Genomic DNA, 19,990 nt, shown 5'->3' on the forward strand with positions numbered 1-19,990 from the left:
GTTCATTAAGGGAAAGTTCACCCTAAAAAACATGACAATCAATCTGTTGTTATTTACTCACCCTTGAATCTGTAATGAATCTTCACACAGTTCCAGGTTGTTAAAAAACACAACAACCACGAATAGCCCATGGGGTCCGATTTTTTTTTTTTTTTTTGAGTGTGTGACAAAGTCAAAGGTCAATTATCTTGAACAGAAACAGCTCAGTACTTAGTATTTTAATTTAATTTTCAGCAATTGCAATAAATTGTGTATTATTGCCAGAAAATGTATGAAAACAGACTCTTTGTTGCCATTGTAAGAAATTATTATTTATTTGGAGCTTCCTGTGAATTTATCATGTCAATTAAATTGAATATTTAAGTGGGATGATTTTTTTTTAATGATTTTTTTTAATCGTGTCACACTCAAACATATAGCAGATACACTACCTTTCAAATGTTTGGGGTAAGTAAAATAATTTTTTTGAAATAACAGCAAGGATGTACTGTTTCCACAAAAATATTAAGCAGCACAACTGTTTTCAACATTAATAAGAATAAGAAATCCGAATATTAGGCTGATTTCTGAAGCATCATGTGACACTGAAGAAGAGTAATGATGCTGAAAATTAAATTTAAAAAAGTTATAAAAACAGTCATTATATATTTTAATAATATTTCACAACATACCTGTTTTTGCTGTATTCTTGATCAAAAGAAATAAAAAGAGCATAAGAGACTTCTTCCAAAAATATTTTTTTAAATCTTACTGACCCCAAACATTTGAACAGCAGTGTGTCTTTTTGAGCAGCTGGATTTTATTAGGGCGAACTGCAGCTGGACACAATTAAACAGAACATCCAGTGGGGATTTTTTTCAACTTTTGTGTCCTATTTTCAAGTCTCTGACATTCAGGCTACATCAAGTGGTCCATAAGTGCATATAATAATAAAAAAAAAAAGTCCCTGTGGGGTTTTACAATTTCTTCCATCAGTTGCCCGCTTTAGACTCCAGATTCTTCCATCTCCTCTCTCACTTGCTTGGCGAGAACAGTATAAACAACTTTAGGACCATCTTTGAGCTTCTTGTCTCCATCTAGAGGTATGTTTGTGACCTTCGCGTGGTCCTGACTGTAAATAAAGATGACAAACACAACAACTATGGCATTAATATGACAGAGGACTGGCGTAAACCAGCACACATGGACTGTGTAATTGTGTTTAACCTGGGCATGCGAGAATAATGCACCGTAATGTAGTTGATTTTTCCCTGTTCTTCAGCTCTCTGAGCGGCTTCTTTCAGGGGCACGATGGAAGGGTGACTAGTTTCATAAATCTCCTCCGGCTCCTCCTGAACCAGGCACAAAATAAAACACTTATAAGCGAGTATGACTCCATCAGTAATATCAAGACTACAATTAGTGCATCACAAATCATAAAACGTTATAAAACGTACTGTATAGTGCCTGTCATGCAATACTATTTCTGGTCGATTTTCAAACTTTCAAACACATGCATGATTGTTTTTGGGTTAATATTGTTAACAATTAATTGTGCAATGGAAGACAATGAGACTTTTGTATTGAGAAAATTAGCTTTTTATAAAAGTATAAATCTAAACGTTATGTAATGATGAATTCTGAGATAGGAAATTAAGCTAAAGATAATGTCTAGTGGTATAAAGATTATTTTATATCAATATAGTACTATTTTACTACATATACTGAAAAGTATATATTGTTTCCAGTGCACATACTTTTAGTGTGTTGTAAAAATATGTGAATTTGGACACAGTGTAGATACAGAACATATAGGCTGTGTTCCAATTCACACATTTATACTACAGAGACTGACATAATAGTGGAGGAAGATCTGAGCAAAGAAAACTCACCGGAATGTCTGTCATTGTTCTGCCCTTGAGGAGAAACATCTCTGAAGTTGATTCACTAAACAGAGTATTGTCCACTGGCAAGTCAACTACTGGTGAACACTGTTTTTTAGGAGAAACATGACATTCGATTAATAAGATAAATATAGATTAGATTCAATTCAAACAATGACAGAACAAGATGACCTGTTTTTCTTCCCCAAGATTTTCAGTGTCGACGCGATGCATGTTTTTACTGCAAAAGAGAAGTGAAATGAGAATGAAATAAGCTCAGAAGAGATCAAATATTTACAGTTAAAGCCAGCAAACATAATATCACCTGATCATGACGACCACAGTCAGAGAAATTAATCCAACAGAAACACCCACTGCAGACGCCAATGCGATCACCTTCAGTCGGCCTGAACATATAAACCACAGCAGCTCAATCATGGGCATACAGTACATGAACATCATTCATCTGATAAACAGTAAGCGACACCATGGAGAAACTATATTAGAAGTGCATCTCTCTGTATGCACACACACACACACACACACACACACACACACACACTCACACAACTACAGTTTAAATGTTCATGTTTTTGAAAGAAGTCTCACCGAGGCTGCATTTATTTGATCAAAAATACAGTAAAAACTGTAATATTTTGAAATATTATTACAATAAAAAACTTTTTTCTATTTTAAATAATACATTTAAAATGTAATTCATGTAATTTTATATAAAGCTGAGTTTGCAGCATTTTTACTCCAGGCTTTAGTGTCACATGATCCTTCAGAAATCATTGTAATATTCTGATTTGCTGCTCTGCTGTGTGTTCTGCACTGACCTCGAACTTTCACCGTCAGAACCGGGGAGCTGTGCGCTCCGATGCGGTTGTGGGCCTTGCAGTAGTACTGGCCGCTGGCTCCAGGGCTGACCTCAGCAATGGTGTAGCTGGGACCTGATCGAGTTTCCCAGGCGTCAGCCGCATTGATCCGGTGCCAGGTGTAGTTCTCCACTGCAGGATTGGCCTGACTGATGCAGGTCAGCGTCAGCGAGCTGCCCGCTTCGATCACAGTGGAAGGCCGAGCCAGCACAGAGGTGTTTTTGGGGGCATCTGAGAGAGAGAGAGAAAGAGAGAGGTGGAGAGGTTAAATAAAAGAAAGAAACAGATGGGGATCCTTAGACAACTGGAGGACTGAGGTATAAAAATCCAACAAATTTAGCAGTTCAGAGGTATATAGAGTAGGTACAGTATCAACCTTATTTTGAAATGTGGAAGTAACCTATTTTCTGTGAATGTGTGAGACTTCTGCCACTACAAGTAAATAACTAGAATAATTGCATTAAATGGTCTGATTATTCATAGTTCAAACCAGTGTGTATTTTATGGAAGCATATTTCCACTACTAGATAAAAAAAAAGTTTTTTAAAGATAATTGTGAATTTTTATCTCACAATACAGAAAAAAGTTTGAATTGTAAAATAAAAAGCTGCAATTTTGTATTTTTTATATGGTGGCAAAAACAGGATTCCATGGAATTATAAAGTGGAAACTTGCAAGTTTCTAATTCCAAGTTTACATCTTGCATTTCTAACTTTTTTCTCAGAAATGCAAATTTATATCTCTAAAACAACTGGAAATGGATGACACCAGAAGCAGTGCACATTCATGTTACAAAACTCTTAGACCTATGTTAAAACTTTATAATATAATTTAGCATAAACTTACAAAGTACTATAAGAGAAATAGTGGGCGATGTCTCCATGCCAAACACATTCCACGCAGTGCAGTAGTACTGTCCGGCATGATGGGAACGCACGCTAGGAAAGGTGAGATTTTGCACAGTGCCTTTGGTCCAGGGCTGACCGCCGTTCACTTTGTACCAGGCGTAATTCTGCACGGGAGGGTTGGCGTTGCTGCTGCAGGTCAGATTGACAGCAAATCCTTCCTTGATGTCTCCTTTAGGACTGATAAGGATTCTTGTGTTCTTTGGGGAATCTGGAAACAAATATAGTTACATTTTACAGTACATAAATGTCTCACGAATGCACTAATGATGATGAATCAATGAATGAATGAATTTAAAATAACTGTTTTTAATGCAATTTATTCCTGTGATGGAAATTTGAATTTTTAGCATCATTACTTCAGTCTTCAGTGTCACATGATTGCTAGGTAATTCTGATTGGTTGTAAACTCATTGCTACACTTTTTAATATACAGTGGGGGAAAATATTATTTGATCCCTTGCTGATTTTGCACGTTTGCCCACTGACAAAGAAATGATCAGTCTATAATTTTAATGGTACGTTTATTTGAACGGTGAGAGACAGAATAACAATAAAAAAAATCCAGAAAAACACATTTCAAAAAAGTTATAAATTGATTTGCATTTAACGAGCCAAATAAGTATTTGACCCCTTTGCAAAACATGACTTAGTACTTGGTGCAGAAATGCTTGTTGGCAATCACAGAGGTCAGACGTTTCTTGTAGTTGGCCACCAGGTTTGCACACATCTCAAGAGGGGATTTTATCCCACTCCTCTTTGCAGATCCTCTCCAAGTCATTAAGGTTTTGAGGCTGACGTTTGGCAACTCGAACCTTCCGCTCCCTCCACAGATTCTCTTTGGGATTAAGGTCTGGACACTGGCTAGGCCACTCCAGGACCTTAGTGTGCTTCTTCTTGAGCCACTCCTTTGTTGCCTTGGTTGTGTGTTTTGGGTCATTGTAATGCTGGAATACCCACGACCCATCTTCAATGCCCTGGCCCTGACAGTACATGGTCCAATCCATCGTCCGTTTGATGCGGTGCAGTTGTCCTGTCCCCTTAGCAGAAAAACACCTCCAGAGCATAATGTTTCCACCTCCATGTTTGACGGTGTTCTTGGGGTCATAGGCAACATTCCGCCTCCTCCAAACACGGCGAGTTGAGTTGATGCCAAAATGCTCGATTTTGGTCTCATCTGACCACAACACTTTCACCCAGTTCTCCTCTGAATCATTGGCAATCTTCAGACGGGCCTGTACATGTGCTTTCTTGAGCAGGGGGACCTTGTGGGTGCTGCAGGATTTCAGTCCTTCATGGCGTAGTGTGTTACCAATTGTTTTCTTGGTGACTATGGTCCCAGCTGCCATGAGATCATTGACAAGATCCTCTCGTGTAGTTTTGGGCTGATTCCTCACCGTTCTCATGATCATTGAAACTCCACGAGGTGAGATCTTGCATGGAGCCCCAGTCCGAGGGAGATTTACAGTTATTTTGTGTTTCTTCCATTTGCGAATAATCGCACCAACTGTTGTTACCTTCTCACCAAGCTGCTTGGCGATGGTCTTGTAGCCCATTCCAGCCTTGTGTATGTCTACAATCTTGTCCCTGACATCCTTGGACAGCTCTTTGGTCTTGGCCATGGTGGAGAGTTTGGAATCTGATTGATTGATTGCTTCTGTGGACAGGTTGACTTTTATACAGGTAACAAACTGAGATTAGGAGCACTCCCTTTAAGAGTGTGTTCCTAATCTCAGCTCCTGTATAAAAGACAACTGGAAGCCAGAAATCTTGTTGAGTGATAGGGGATCATATACTTATTTGACTCATTAAAATGCAAATCAATTTATAACTTTTTTGAAATGCGTTTTTCTGGATTTTGTTTTGTTGTTATTCTGTCTCTCACTGTTCAAATAAACCTACCATTAAAATTATAGATTGATAATTTCTTAGCATAGTAGCATAGTTGTTCAACATAAACCAAACAATGTGACGTATCGGTCATGCCCATGGCATAAATAATGTGGGACAAGTCAGGTACCAAAATTTAATATTGAATAATTTTAACAGACTTCTAACCCTGAGTATGACCAATGCTAGTAGTAATGTTTGACTTAACAAGTGAAAACAGGAAGTAAATACTCCTTTCACGGCTGAGCATCATGTGGTTACCCGATCTGCCCTATATTTGTACACTTGATTTGAACTTTGATCTATTAGAGGGTGGCAGACAATGTGACATAATGTCCTGCCAAAATTAAAGTTATTACACAAGATTCAGCAACTAAAATAAATCTCTGCACTCACAAAGACATCAGATCAGAAATAATGAAAATACATGTCTCGGGGAAAGTGAAAAGTTCAAATGTCTAGTGACATTTTTCAAAATAGGCTGTCATTTTGACCTATTCACTGATAAACTGCATATCCTGCAGTTTAAAAGCTGCAATATTTAGAGATGCATGTTAATAAAATTAGTTATACACTTACAAATAAAGGATTTTTTTGGCATTGATTGTTCCACGAAGAACCTTATAATCCATGGAACCTTTCAATTGAACAAAAGGTTCTTTAGATTATTACCGTATTATAAAATGGTTCTTTTAAGAACTATTCACTGAAAGGTTCCTTGGGGAACCAAAAATGGGTCTTCTTTTCAAAATTCCCTTTTGAAACCTTTATTTTTTTAGTTGTATGCAAACAGACTAGCAATGCCTAAATTATTTATTCTGGCTACATAAAAATAGAGGTAACCTACAAGTAACATTAAGTAAAAGCGGTCTGGACCGGTCTGTGCCGAGTGGGTTGCGGGCTACACAGAAGTACTCTCCATGGTCCCTGTAGTCCAAACTCCACAATCTCAGATCAGGTTTAAAGCTGTCTGGCACACTGCCACTCTCTCCTTCTTTAAACCAGGCAAAACTTTCTGCTGGCGGAGCTCCATCACTACTGCAGGTCAAAGTCACCGAATCGCCCTCCCTGACTGCCTCTCGAGGGGTGATCTGTACCGTGGTGTAGCGAGGAGCATCTGAGACACAGGAGGAAGGGAGAGATTAAATGCAAGTTCTAATGGAAGAGGGCGGTTGACAGTAGAATTCAATTGAACACCCTGCTTTAATCACTGTATTTACAAGTTTTATGTATTTAATACACAATATTTAATGCACAGTTGAATACTTGAGTGGCTTTTTCTAATAATACATGTGTAAAATCAGCCAATTTTAGATGTTTATAGTATAGTATATGTACTATTCAATAATGTTTTGTCGAATGTTTATTTCTGTTCTTATGCTCACCAAGGCTGCACTTATTTAATCAAAAATTCAGTTAAACAGTAATATTGTGAATATTACATTTTAAAATAACTATTTTCTCTCAATATATTTTAAAATGTTATTTATGAGACAATTAAAGCTGTGTTCAGTTACACATACAGAACTATTGTCTATATGCATGCACAATACTCACATCCAAGAGCCAGGGTGAGTCCTGGTGACTGAACGTTTTGAGGGGGTATTGGACGGCAGGTGTAGGTACCTGCATGCTGACTGTCAAAGTTATAGATGGCTGATAGCTTGTTGGACTGACCCAAGTTGATCCCATTCCGATAAAGGGCAAAGTTCCTGCCAGGAGCGGCACAGCCTCGTGCCACACAGCTCAGGAAGACTGTCTCGCCAGCAGAAAACATGTTTCCTATTCTTGTTGGATGTACATGAACCTGAAGCTCTGGAACCAGAATAATATTTCACAACATTAGCTCCATGCTCCATGCTAAATTATTTTAGGGACGGTTAGGTGGGTTTTCTCCACAATGACATGCAAATAAACAACAACAAAAAAAGTTGTTAATTTCTCCCTAATTACTAGATTGTCTATGGAAAATGTGAGGGCAAAACTGTTGAAGAAAACACTAGCTTATTTACACTACCATTCCATTCAAAAGTATTGGGTCAGTAAGATTTTTATTAAGGTTTTAAAAGAGGCCTCTTATGCTCGTTTGATAGAAAAAAAACAGTAAATCAGTAAAATTGTGAAATTTTATTACAATTTCAAATAGCTATTTTGTATTTGAATATATTGTCAAATTTATTCCTGTGATCTAAAGCTGAATTTTCAGCAGCCATTACTCCAGTATTCAGTGTCACATCCTACAGAAATCATATAAATATGCTGATTTTCTTCTCAAGCATTTCTTTTTATTACCAACATTGAAAACAGTTGTGAGGTCTATAATATTTTTTGTGTGACATACAAATGTCTTTACTGTCACTTTTGATCAGTTTAATGAATAAAAGTATTGTAAACAGTACTGATCCCAAACTTTTGAACAGCAGTGTATAGTTGCATCTACATATTAAACTTGTTTTTATATTATTTACCATCAAATTTAAAATGAGGCCTGACCTGTGACGGAGAGTGTGATGGCATCAGGAGAGGTCCATCTGCCCTGCTGGTTGTCGGTCTCGAATCTGAAATGATACGTTCCTGCATCGCTCAGCTTCGCATTCGTGATCTGCAAACTGCATCTTTTGTGGCCCCCCATGTATTTGATCCTGTCCCTGTATGAGGGGCTCAACAGATTCCCATCAGTATGGTAGGCAACCTCCCGTCGGCCCTCTGCAGTGATGTGAAACCACATGACCCGCGTAGAGCTGTAGGGCGAGGGGTAATCATAGCGGCACGGCAGCGTTACCGTGGTCCCGGCCCAAACGCAGATGTCTGTCCTGGAGAAATACACCAGCAATTTACTTGCCCCGACTCCTATAAAGCAACACAAGAGTAGTCAGAGCCGGTATTGACCTTAGCAAGGTGTGCGCTGTTGACGCCAGGGATAAAAACAGAAAAAAATACAGATCAATACTATATAAATACCCTGTGCACCAAGGGCACTCAGGTAACATAAGAGCACAGATTAGTCAGAGTAGCTATAATCACAACCATTTTATTGTATAAAAACACAAGATAGCTGTCCAAAATTACCTGACAGAAGAAGCACAGAGGTCACAATTACACGCACCCACATCTCAGCCCTGTTTGTGCGTAAAAAACAGGAAAGACTGTAAGTAACTTCAAGAATAATCAAGAAATTGATACCTGGTTTTGCTCTAACACTACCTGGTTCTGATGTTCTTCAGTCTGTGGACGCATGGACACAAACATGTGTTGAAGAGGGAGCCGAATAGCACCAGACGCATGGTGTAGGACGCTGAGCCAGAGAAAGCTGAAGTTGAAGGGTGGTGATAGGCTGGCCATCCCACTGTCTCACCTCCCGTCTCTCTGAGCCTCTAAACTCTGTCTCTGTCTCCAGTGAAACTCAACGCCACCTTCAACAAGGTGCACGAGGCAATAACCACAAGTTGCTGACATCCACATCCCTCCTGTTCACACACACCAAAAACATGCTAAGGGGAACTGGGGCAGCAGGAAGCATGTCTTTTAAAACACATTCACTTTGCTGCCTTCCTTAAAAAGGACATACAGTTTACGCAAAGTCAATCTTTCCTTATGTTTAAAGGCTCACGATGGTTTACCACAGCAATCAAAGGTGTAGCTAATGTATTCCCACTAAAACCATAGTAACCACTAAAATAAACTAAAGTTTAACTGTGGTATTTAATGTAAAATCACTGAAACCACAAGTAAAGCTACCTTTTACTACTGGAACAATATTTTACTTGTAGTGTTTGTTGTGAAAGCATAGTAACCACAAGTAAAACCGTATTTTATTGAAATCTAGCCTAGTAATATTTTACTATATTTTACCATAATATTTTACTAGAGTTAAACTGTAGGATTTGTTGAAAACTCTTAGTAACCACAAGTAAAACTATCTTTTATTTAAATAAATTATGGTTTTACTTCAGCAACAAGAGTTGAAATGTAGTTTTTGTTGTAAAAGCAGTAATCGCAAGTAAATCTACTATGGTTTTACTACAGGAACAAGAGTTAACTGCAGTATTTGTTGTGAAATCACAGTAACCACGAGTAAAACTTTATTTTATAGAGATTAACTGTGGTTTTACTACTGGAACAAGAGTTTAACTGTGGTATTTGTTGTAAAACCCCAGAAATTGGCATTTTTATGGAAATTAACCATGGTTTTACTATACAGGAGCAAAAGTTTAACTGGTGTTTGTTGAAGACCGATAGCAACCACAAGCAAAACCTCCTATAGGAAAATTAAATTTGCTACAGGAACTACAGTGTAACTGTATTTGTGCTCATGGTTGTGGATTCTTTAATGTAACTACAATTACAGCCTCAGGATGTTATGAAGCTATAAGATTATGGTTTTTAAAACATAAACATTGTGGTAAGAAGATGGAAATGCAGCAGAAAAGAAAAGAGCGTCCCAGGTAACATTTGTTGAATTAATAAAGGATGTACTGAGCTCTTTTAGTTTTACATCAGCCCAAAATAAGTTATTAATATGAAAAGCAAAATCTGTTAGACATCTTACTTGATGAGTGTAACTTGAATTGCAATACAAACATGGTTGCTGACAACATTTTGCATTAATAGGCTAACCATAAATAATAAACAAACCACTTGCAGTTTCAAAAATGAGTGTGACTTTAAATGTCATATGGGACACTGATATTCTCCATTTCTCTTTGTTTCTAAATTAGGCTGCACTATACTTTTCAGAGGACAAAAACTAGTCCTAGAAGGGAAGGTGGGATGAAGGAAGTTAAAGAAACTGTTACTTTGCTGAATTAACTGCAACAAGCAGATGAACTTACCAACATTGCAACATTAAAACATTTATGACATGAGATTGAATATGCTGTAGATTTAGACAGAAGCACACAAACGATTTTTAATTTAATTTAATTTAATTAGGCTATTATTATTATTAAGTTACAAAATAAAACATACAAAAAGGACAATTGTTCTTAAAATAATTGTTCTGAAATGCGTTTCATTTGGTTTGCTTGTAAATTTCCCGTGCTTATGAATATTAATTAGATCAATCTCACTTCCAGAAGGGCTCTGCTTTGTAACCAAAAGTTAAGTATCCTTATTAATATTCATAAACGAAATAGCTTCCGGTGCTTAGATGCGGTTATTTCACTTGTGCTTCACTTATTTGTATAGCAGTAAATAAAAAGTGAGTTTTCCTTCAGGGGGCGCAGTGGCGCTCAGGATGCAGAATACTCCATTGAGCGCCGTTCAAAACTCTGGACATTTTAGTGCTTCGGTAGAGACAATTGCACAGTAAAACATATGCATATTTTAAATACATAAATTCCAAGGATTGTCATCTGGCATTTAAATAGAAATTCGCCCCAACAATTGCTAAAAATTGATTTTAATAATACCTGATTAGGTCAACACTATCGACTGTGATTGGTTGGTCCTAAATGGCGCTGAGAAAAGTAACACTTCCCTCGTGGCAACATCTTATTTTACCAGCGTTGTTGAGTAATATTAAATACAAGAATAATGAAACTGAGCCATTACAAAAGCACTGAATTGAAAATGCATAGTGGAAACTTCAAATAAGAAAATAACTATTACCCAACCAACAAAGAAAACAAATGCTCAGTCATTAGTCCCCTCCCTTCACGATTAAGGCTACGTTCCATTCTATCCACTTGTTCTGGCTACATGTGAAACTAATGGACCTGATACATGTGACAACATGAGGAATTGAAGTTACTGACATGATCCACGTTTTCACTCTCAATAGCACGTCTGTCTTCCGCTGAGGTGAAGTTAAGATTTATGTCAAACTTTTATAGCGATGATTATTTATTTTCTATTTGTAGTTCAGTCATGCGGTTTGTTATTAGACCATTATAAGCAATATAACACGTACATTAAAACTATAAAGTATTAAGCCGATGAACCATAATAGCAGAGTTAATATTCACATTGTTGAAGTGCAGTTTTGTAGCCGTTTAAAAGTGATTGTGAGAAGGTTTGTTATTGTATTTGTACATTATTTACCCTGACAGACAAATGAATGTTGTACTGTTTCAGGTTCTTTGACTTCCATCATGTTGCTTCATGTCCTGCTCCTCCTTCATGCATCAGCAGGAGCTTCTTCCTCCATCTCGTGTTATGATGATCAGGGGAAACCTGTAGACTGGTTTGTATATGTTTTTAAATGGCCTAAAGATAGAAAACATTCAGCATATTGAATCACAGTTGTAGAGGCAGCAGTTCGTTTTTGTACACTTTCATGTATATAGGTTTCAGTATTGAAGTCCTAGTGCTACAGTATCTTTTCTATCAGTGTACACTACTGTTCAAAATATTTTAAAAAACAGTGGCATAGTTAAAAAATAAAAATAAAAATTATTTTACACAGTGTAGGTTAACACATAAAATAAATATAGTCTATGTAAAATGTTATCAATGTGAATCTTTCCCTCTTTTCTGGCTTTGCTTACAGGTTTTACTTGTACAAACTTCCACGTCTTCATCATGAGCCTCTGCAGGAGGGGCTGAAGTATCTTTTCATGGACGTAGAGAGCGAGGGATGGATAGATGGGAAGACTTTGGTTAATGAGAGCCAAAGTGCTGTTGGTCGAACAGTAGGGCCTTTATATGAGGTACAAGTCACTCTCTTTACATATAAAGTATCATAATTACAAATTAAATGTTCAGTTTTGCTTAAACCATCTTCTGTTCTTCTTTCATTATTAGTCATTTTCTGGCTAATTTTAAAGACGCTTACTCGGCTTATCCTGTTCTGTAGTCGGCACATTTTTCCAGTTTTGCAGAAGTATAAAAACACTGAGTTTGCATTTACATTTAATTATAAATCTATTTAGAACCACATTTAAAAGTGGCACAAATCAGATACCAAACAAGTTTTTGCTGTTTGCTCTTATGCAGCAAGCTCAAACGGAAACTCAAAATGTGCACATGCATATTTCATAATAAAAGAGGAACTCATGCTTTAGAACACACGCTCATCATAAGGGCCTCTGATCTGCTGTCTCATACAGTCATGTTTATTATGAAGAAGCTTTGAGCTTTAACTTTCTTCCAGGGAGGTGATGTTGGATACATTTTATATAATGATCAGCCACCACAACAAAAGAAGCTTTTTGGAGATGCAACCAGGTCTTGTGGCCACACCAAAGGTGTAGTTTTAGTGCAGTTAACTGCTTGAAATGATATTAATGGAATGCAAATAAACATTTATGGAGGATGGAGTGTTAATGTATACTCTTTTTATTGTTCCAGGAGTTGTTGTCTTTGATAAACAACAGGGCTTCTGGTTGGTCCACAGCACGCCTCATTTCCCCGCTCCTAAATCACAGGGACAGTTTTCATACCCCAGTTCTGGCATAAGTAATGGACAGAACTTCATCTGTGTCACATATCCTTTCGAGCGCTTTCAGACCATAGGTACGACTCTAATACATTTAACGAATTAGTGATGGTTAAAAATTAGCTTTTTTTTGCATTACACAGGGATAGTCCACCCCAAAATTGAAATACTCACCCTCATGGTGTTCAAGACCTGTAAGACTTTCTTCAACAGAACATAAAAGAAGATATTTTTTAGGATACTGGTAACCAGTTTTGGTTCCTATTGACTTCAATTGTATTTTTTGTCCATGTTTGGTTACCGACATTCTTCAAAATATCATCTTGTATGTTCTGTGGAAGAAAGAAAGTCATGCAGGATTGGAATGACATGAGGGTGAGTAAATGATGTCAACATTTTTATTTTTGGGTGGACTATCCTTTTGTGCTATAGTTTGTGACTATAAGTATGAATCAGGTGTGTTAAAGTGAACAGGATTTATATGGTCGGTTGTTTTAAAGTGAGTCTGATGTCGGAGACGCTGCTTGAAATGCTTCCCACCTAACCTTTTCATATGCAATTTCTAAAAACAAAATATTTATGGGATGCAGTTGCCATAGTGACTGTTAGAGTAATCGTCTGACACAGTAACCATAGTGACAACACCTCTCACTGAGATCCTCTTTAGGTCCATTTAGTCTTGTGTTTGTAAATCACAGTATTATCAGACTTTTTCCGATAATGGTAATAAATCAGTAAGCTAGCGATTCTCTGTCCTCTTCCTGGAGACACACCAGCAGTACACATTTTGAAATATTCCTAACCAAACACATCTGATTACGCTCAGTGGAGAAACTAAGGTCTGAAATGAATGGGTCGGATGAGGGAGACATACAAAATGTGCATTTCTAGTGTGTCTCCAGGAACAAGGTTGGGAAAGTTTGTATGTTTCAGATATGAAGTAGAGTGCCTTAAACTCCCTTTACATGGTTTCAAGCAGCTTATTTATTCTGTAAAACAGGGACTAATATGGCAATTAAAAACAAAATATTACTAATACTGGATCCCAAACCAGCCCCCAGTTAGACAACAACAATAATAATAAAAATGAATACTTTTGTTGTTGTTTATTTTTATGTTATTATCTTCTGCGGTTTGTCTTAAGGTAATGGAATAGATTTTCATATAATGTCATTTATTTCTCTGTAATGTATTTCCTTATTATTAAAATAAAAAATATTAACAGTAATAATAATTATAAAATCAATAATAAAAACTACTTATTATTATTATTAGTAGTAGTAGTATTATATTGTATTATATTATATTGTACTATATTTAGTTGTATTTATTTAATATCCACTGTCATTTGTCTCTCTTATGGTAATGTAATATAATTTTGTGTAATGTAAATTATTTCTCTGTAATATATTCCCATATTTTGGGAAAATAATATAAATGTAAAGTAATAATAATATTAACAATAATAATCATAATTTTAACAACAGTGATTGTGGATTGTCTTTCTTATGTGGCAGCGTAATGTATTTTTATTTAATGTAATTATTTCTCAGTAAAGTGCACGTGTCTATCTATCTATCTAGCTAGCTATATATATATATAAATATGTCTGTCTGTCTATATATATAATATATATATTATCCTTAAATGTTTTTATCATGAATTTTATTTGTGTGTAACAGGCGAGCAGTTGAAAATCAATCAGCCTCACATATACGACTGCAGCATCCCTGCTTCATTGGCCGCAGCTGTACCTGCTATGGCTGAGCTCTGTAAACACACACTAGGCAGATGGAACAACACTTCCTCTTCGCCATCCAATCGCAGTATCTCACTCCTCTCACTGGCTGGAACAGAGTTCATTAGCTTTGCAAAAGGTGCATCATTTGACAATGGTAAGACTCAATTTTAATACTGATGTAATGGTGATAGTGACACTCTAACGCCAGCCAGTCAAAGTGTTAAACTATCAAGATTTAAACATTTAGATTTAAAAATCACTGTACCGACAAGCTGCTTTTCTGTTTTAGGCCTTACTTATGCCCCTGTAAACACAGCTAAAGAGTTTCAGACTAAAGTGGACTTATTTAAGTTTCATCGGAACCTCCAACTAAAAGTTTGGTATCATACAACGGAAGCAGCCATACCTACTTATAATAAGAAGAGAATAATTTTTAAGCCCAAGTCCACATTTATCCCTTGTGTTTCCCTTTTCATTCATATTTGAACATCACTAATATATATTTGAAGTTTAGTTTAATTTTTTCATTTACTCAAATACAGTTTTTGGATTGAAAAATATTTAAGGATAATGAAGGAAAATTGCATACAACTATTTTTAGTTGTCTAGCTAAGAGCAGACAGTTTTCATCCCTCATGGTTGAATAATAACATTCGTTTTGGACAATTTCAGAGAATTTGTGATAAGGAGGAGGATTTTGACATCAAGGCCCAAGATATGACTCTATGACAAGAAATAGTGTGATTGAGAATGCACACAATAAAGTTAAAAACGCAAGTAGAGATGAGTTCAGAAAATTCTGTTTATTTTGTTACACAATACAGTACTGTGTTTAAAAGATCTCCAACTATTAAAGGTAAACTGGTGAGAAGTCATCTTTCCCCTATAAGACCAATCACCAGGTTATGTTCAAATGTGGAAAATTACAGATGTGGTAATTGCAATCATTGTGAGAATATGGTTAAGACAAATCTATTTCTAGATGTAACATCAGGACGTAAGTTTAAGGTAAATTCATTTATTAATTGCAATACTTCATTTGTTGTGTATAGGTTGGAGTGTCCATGTGGTTGCTTTTATATAGGGATGACTAAAAGGAAATTAAAGCTGAGATTAGCAGAACATAAGAATGCTATACGAATCTGTAATCCTCAATATCCCATGGCCTTACATTATAGAGATAAAAATCATGGTAAGCCCAGTACATTGAAAATAGTAGGTATAGAACATATTCCGAGGTCAATAAGAAGAGGAGATAGGATAAAAAGTTTACAACAGAGAGAGTCTTTCTGGATTTACACTTTGAAAGCAACACAATTTCCAGGTTTAAATAGAGAATTAGATTTTTCTCCTTTTTTGTAATTGATTACAGTGTTTTGAATTGATTTGAATTTATTGATTATGACTACGATAAGTAATTATCTCATTGATTAGATTTTTCCCTCAATCTCGATCAAACCACTGCAGTGCAACTCTCTAGATAAATAATTATCAAAAAAATTTTGAATTTTATCCTTTGGTTAGCTATAACGGATCATTTAGAAAAGAGGCGTGGCTACATATACCCAAACGCCTATAAAACCTAAACGAAAACTCAAAAGTTTACGAAACTTGGTGAAAACGTGTCAGATGACTCTTAACAAGCAAAGTTCATGGAGATTGGACCACAGGTGGTGCTATAACAGTGAAAAAGGCCTCAAAAACACAGTATTTCTAAAGTAAATGACCTCAAATTGCAATAAAAGGTTCATAATATTCACTTATACACCATATCATCATATCATATGATAGATCTCCTCATTCTTAACAACTTTGCCTCTAGGATCACTGTTGTCAATCAAACTGTTCTTTAAGTATTTGAGATTATCTAAAAAAAAAATACTTTTGTGAACTAGCCCTCAGTTTTTAACTCAATCAAATCAGTGCAGTACTATTCTCTAGACTCTTGGTCAATAATTATTAAAAAAACTGTTGAATATTTGCATTTGGACAACTATGAACTGGTCATTTTATAGCACATTCATAACATAGTGTACCCAAAGGTCTATAAATCCTAAAAGAAAGCCCACATCTTCTCTCACAACTCTGTAAAATGATGCATAATTTCATTCTAAACAAACATGCACAGTTTAAGGGCAAATTGGGCAAAAAATAACAACACTATAACAGTAATAAAGGTTAAACACACAGTGCTGTATGAGAAATTGCATTTATAACGACTAGATGGCAGCGGAAAACCACTAATGGGCTCATTAAATGAACAAAAACAGTACTGTTCATTCGTCTGCTTATGGATTCATGCTTACATTATAAAATCACTGTTATAACATTTAAAATCACATTAAGTCATACAGAAATATCAGTTTTTACAATTATGCCAGATTATGATTACAGTGAAACCTGAAAATGATATATAAACTCTTAAAAAGAGAAGACTCGCAATAAGTATTGTCACCTATCATTTTTCTCAAATATCTATATCTGCAACAAAATGTGTGTGCATGTATGCCTTTGTATGTGTGTGTCTGTATGCATGTGTGTGTAAGCATGCTTATTGAGTATTAATATAATAGTTTAACCATTGCATGTTTGTGTGTATGTGTCTGTGAGCCTATTCTCTGTTTTGGAGGTATTTTACTGTCAGCCATACATCTAGGTTGGCCTAGACCCTAATAGCATACCACCTTAAAGGCCTTAATATGCTTGAACCCTGGTAATCGCTGCTTGCAGCTATATTTATTAATTGAAATCATTAAATGTCTATTTTTATGACTGGATTCCCCAATTCCATCTTCGTTTTTTTGCATCACAAATCATAGGGCTCTACATACAGCTTTATGTCAAATATACCAACAAAAACATTTATGTAGTATTTACTGAAAACAATTTTCACTCAGAAATTGCTAGTAAATTTCACAGATAATTACAAAGAAACTGCAGGTAACATTTAGATGTGAAATTTTGAAAAATATAAATACAGTAGTATTTTCTCATAAAACATACTGCAACAGTCTGTTTTATTTACAAATCCAAAAAATCATTTTTTACAGTGTATGCCTTTAATCAAAAATAAGAAGTAATGAAGAATTTTTCACTGTTTCATTCATAATCAGACCTGTATCACTCCTGGGTTGCACCTGCGCTTCAGTCCGACCTGCTGGTTCAGTTCTGGCGTCGCTCCACGGGAATCCTGCACTCTGACTGCTCTCCAAGCTGGAAAGTCCTCAACATAGATCTCATTTCCCCAAGCCAGAGCGTCAAATTCAAGACTACAGAGGACCACTCGAAGTGGGCCGTCAGTGTCGGCGGCGGCAGCACTGGAAGTGGGACGTCTGGCGGCTGGGTCTGTGTTGGAGATATCAACCGCGACGAGGCAGAGGAGAAGAGAGGTGGGGGTACGGTGTGCCGTCAGGACGCTGCGGTGTGGAAGGCCTATCGCTCGGCCGCCCTGCAGTGTGAGACCTGCGGTGGAGAAGTGCAGACGTGCGACAAATCTGCACGGTATCGCTGATGAAGCGGGACACAGCAGAAACAACAACAAAATCAGGGTCATGCAGAAGGACTGCCTGTGTAGGTGTCAAACGCGTATGATTATTAGGTCAAATTATTTTTTATAAATATATGTAGCAATTTTAGGGGAATAATATGTGAGGTAATTAATTTAAATGCAAATGCAACAAGACTTTTATGATTGATATCTTAAAATCATCTCATGTATAACTTCAGGAAAACAGGCTATAAATTTGATTTTAATAAGGTACAGCCTTGTTTTTAAATGTGTATATATAAATATTTTCTTTTGCTATGATTACATAATTTTTTTTTATTTTAACAAATAAAGGGTGTTAGAAGGTGTTAATTTCTGCTGCATTATTACACACATTACCTTGAACCTCAAGAAGCCAGAAGTGCATTATGGGAATTAGGCTGGGATGTGTATGGTAGGGATGTTTTTAATCCTTCAGCTTTTGTTGCTGTATTACATTGAGGAAATAAAAGCACTTCATGTGTCTGTAATTACATTTTCTCTGCTTTAGCTTTGCACAAATTCAGGGGTAAAATATTCTGAATAACTCAGGGTGGCTAAAGCATTCACTTGTCAGCCCAAAATAAGCCTACATTAAATATATTGTAATTTATAATATTAATAATTAATATATACAGTATACGCTACCAGTTTTCGATCAAAAATACAGTAAAAAATAATGTGAAATTTCTATACAATTCCTATATTTATGTACTCTCTCTCTGTGTGTGTGTGTGTGTGTGTGTGTGTGTGTGTGTGTGTGTGTGTGTGTGTGTGTGTGTGTGTGTGTGTAAAAAATGTGTATACGCACATTTATATAATATAAATATTGTTTTAATAATAAAATTATTTGATATTTTTTTCATTAAATATATATATATATATACATATTTCATGAGAAAAAAAGCAACTAACACTTAATTAAATGTTAAATTTGGATGTAGAAAAGCTGAAATAGTATTTTCTTGTAAAATATACCTAAATAATCCTACATTGTCTTTACAGGTCGATTAGAATAATCTTTGCAATTTAAAAAATATTAATTTAATTTACTGCAGAGCATAAACAAATATGCAGGGCACTAATAAACCTGCTAGCCACAACTGTTAAGAACACCATCACAGGAGCCTTGTAAAGCTCTCTTCTACACCAACGCAGCTGCTCATAATCAGCACTTAGGTGTCTCAGTGGTGTAGGAGGAATAAAAGTGCTTAATCAGAGAGCGATCATTTCTCTGTCTGCATGCTTTCTCTCTCTGATGACAACCTAAACAGACCGTGGTTCATGTACAGAAAATTGTATTACTGTGGTACCTTTTAGTCACTATTTTTTTTTTAAATTTTCAAAATTATTTTAAACAAGTGATGTCTAGTTTATGCAGTAATTGATTTTCACAGGTAAATGTAATGAAATCTCAAAAGGCATGAATCAGGTCTGAGAGCTGTCAGTTGTATCAAAATTAAAGTTTATTACAAGAATAGGAGGTATGTAGTGCATAAAGTTGTCAGAATACAGATCTGACGGTACAGGACTGAAGCTACAACATGCTTTTCACTGCGCAACACACCAGAACAATCACACACAAGCACCTGATAATAAGGCACTTAAACAAGTGACCAAAAACAAAGACTATGGTCAGAATGGAATACTAGCTTACTGCTTACTCAATGTATACTTTCCACTGTTTTCTTTAAAGGGTAATTGAAACAGTTGTTAGTTTTACTAAGATCTCAAACTGTAGTATGCTACATTTGCTGTCACATGATCTCATCGCATTGCATGTGACATCCAGTTATCATCTTAGAAAAAT

At 36.1% G+C, this 19,990-nt stretch overlaps 2 protein-coding genes across 2 annotated transcripts; one reads left to right on the forward strand and one right to left on the reverse strand.

Annotated features, from left to right (window-relative positions):
* Positions 1–291: 291 nt before the first annotated feature.
* On the reverse strand, positions 292–9,028 carry LOC306878499 (B-cell receptor CD22-like). Its single transcript, XM_079430931.1, has 12 exons — positions 8,740–9,028; positions 8,605–8,654; positions 8,029–8,385; positions 7,093–7,350; positions 6,383–6,652; positions 3,587–3,856; positions 2,702–2,971; positions 2,188–2,269; positions 2,055–2,103; positions 1,872–1,970; positions 1,207–1,331; positions 292–1,111 (listed from the first exon to the last, which is right to left on the reverse strand). Exons 1-12 carry the CDS (start codon positions 8,817–8,819, stop codon positions 985–987), a joined length of 2,037 nt encoding a protein of 678 aa, XP_079287057.1. The 5' UTR covers positions 8,820–9,028; the 3' UTR covers positions 292–984.
* A 2,164-nt stretch (positions 9,029–11,192) lies between these two features.
* On the forward strand, positions 11,193–18,675 carry LOC306878501 (deoxyribonuclease-2-alpha-like). The gene is made up of 7 exons (XM_079430934.1): positions 11,193–11,337; positions 11,611–11,719; positions 12,026–12,185; positions 12,629–12,722; positions 12,826–12,990; positions 14,596–14,808; positions 17,768–18,675. The coding sequence occupies exons 2-7, from the start codon at positions 11,628–11,630 to the stop codon at positions 18,163–18,165; spliced, it is 1,122 nt and encodes a 373-aa protein (XP_079287060.1). The 5' UTR covers positions 11,193–11,337; positions 11,611–11,627; the 3' UTR covers positions 18,166–18,675.
* Positions 18,676–19,990: the final 1,315 nt, after the last annotated feature.

Source organism: Barbus barbus, assembly GCF_936440315.1.
Source record: "Barbus barbus genome assembly, chromosome: 12".
In the NCBI taxonomy this organism is placed as follows: Eukaryota; Metazoa; Chordata; class Actinopteri; order Cypriniformes; family Cyprinidae; genus Barbus; species Barbus barbus.

Coding starts and splice junctions, on each gene's coding strand:
- LOC306878499 (XM_079430931.1), bottom strand. CDS start 8,819: ATGCGTCTGGTGCTATTCGGCTCCCTCTTCAACACATGTTTGTGTCCA. Junction 2,270..2,701: donor TCTGACGGTGAAAGTTCGAG/GTCAGTGCAGAA, acceptor TTATATGTTCAG/GCCGACTGAAGGTGATCGCA. Junction 2,104..2,187: donor ACTGTGGTCGTCATGATCAG/GTGATATTATGT, acceptor TCTCTTTTGCAG/TAAAAACATGCATCGCGTCG.
- LOC306878501 (XM_079430934.1), top strand. CDS start 11,628: ATGTTGCTTCATGTCCTGCTCCTCCTTCATGCATCAGCAGGAGCTTCT. Junction 11,720..12,025: donor CAGGGGAAACCTGTAGACTG/GTTTGTATATGT, acceptor CTTTGCTTACAG/GTTTTACTTGTACAAACTTC. Junction 12,991..14,595: donor CGAGCGCTTTCAGACCATAG/GTACGACTCTAA, acceptor TGTGTGTAACAG/GCGAGCAGTTGAAAATCAAT.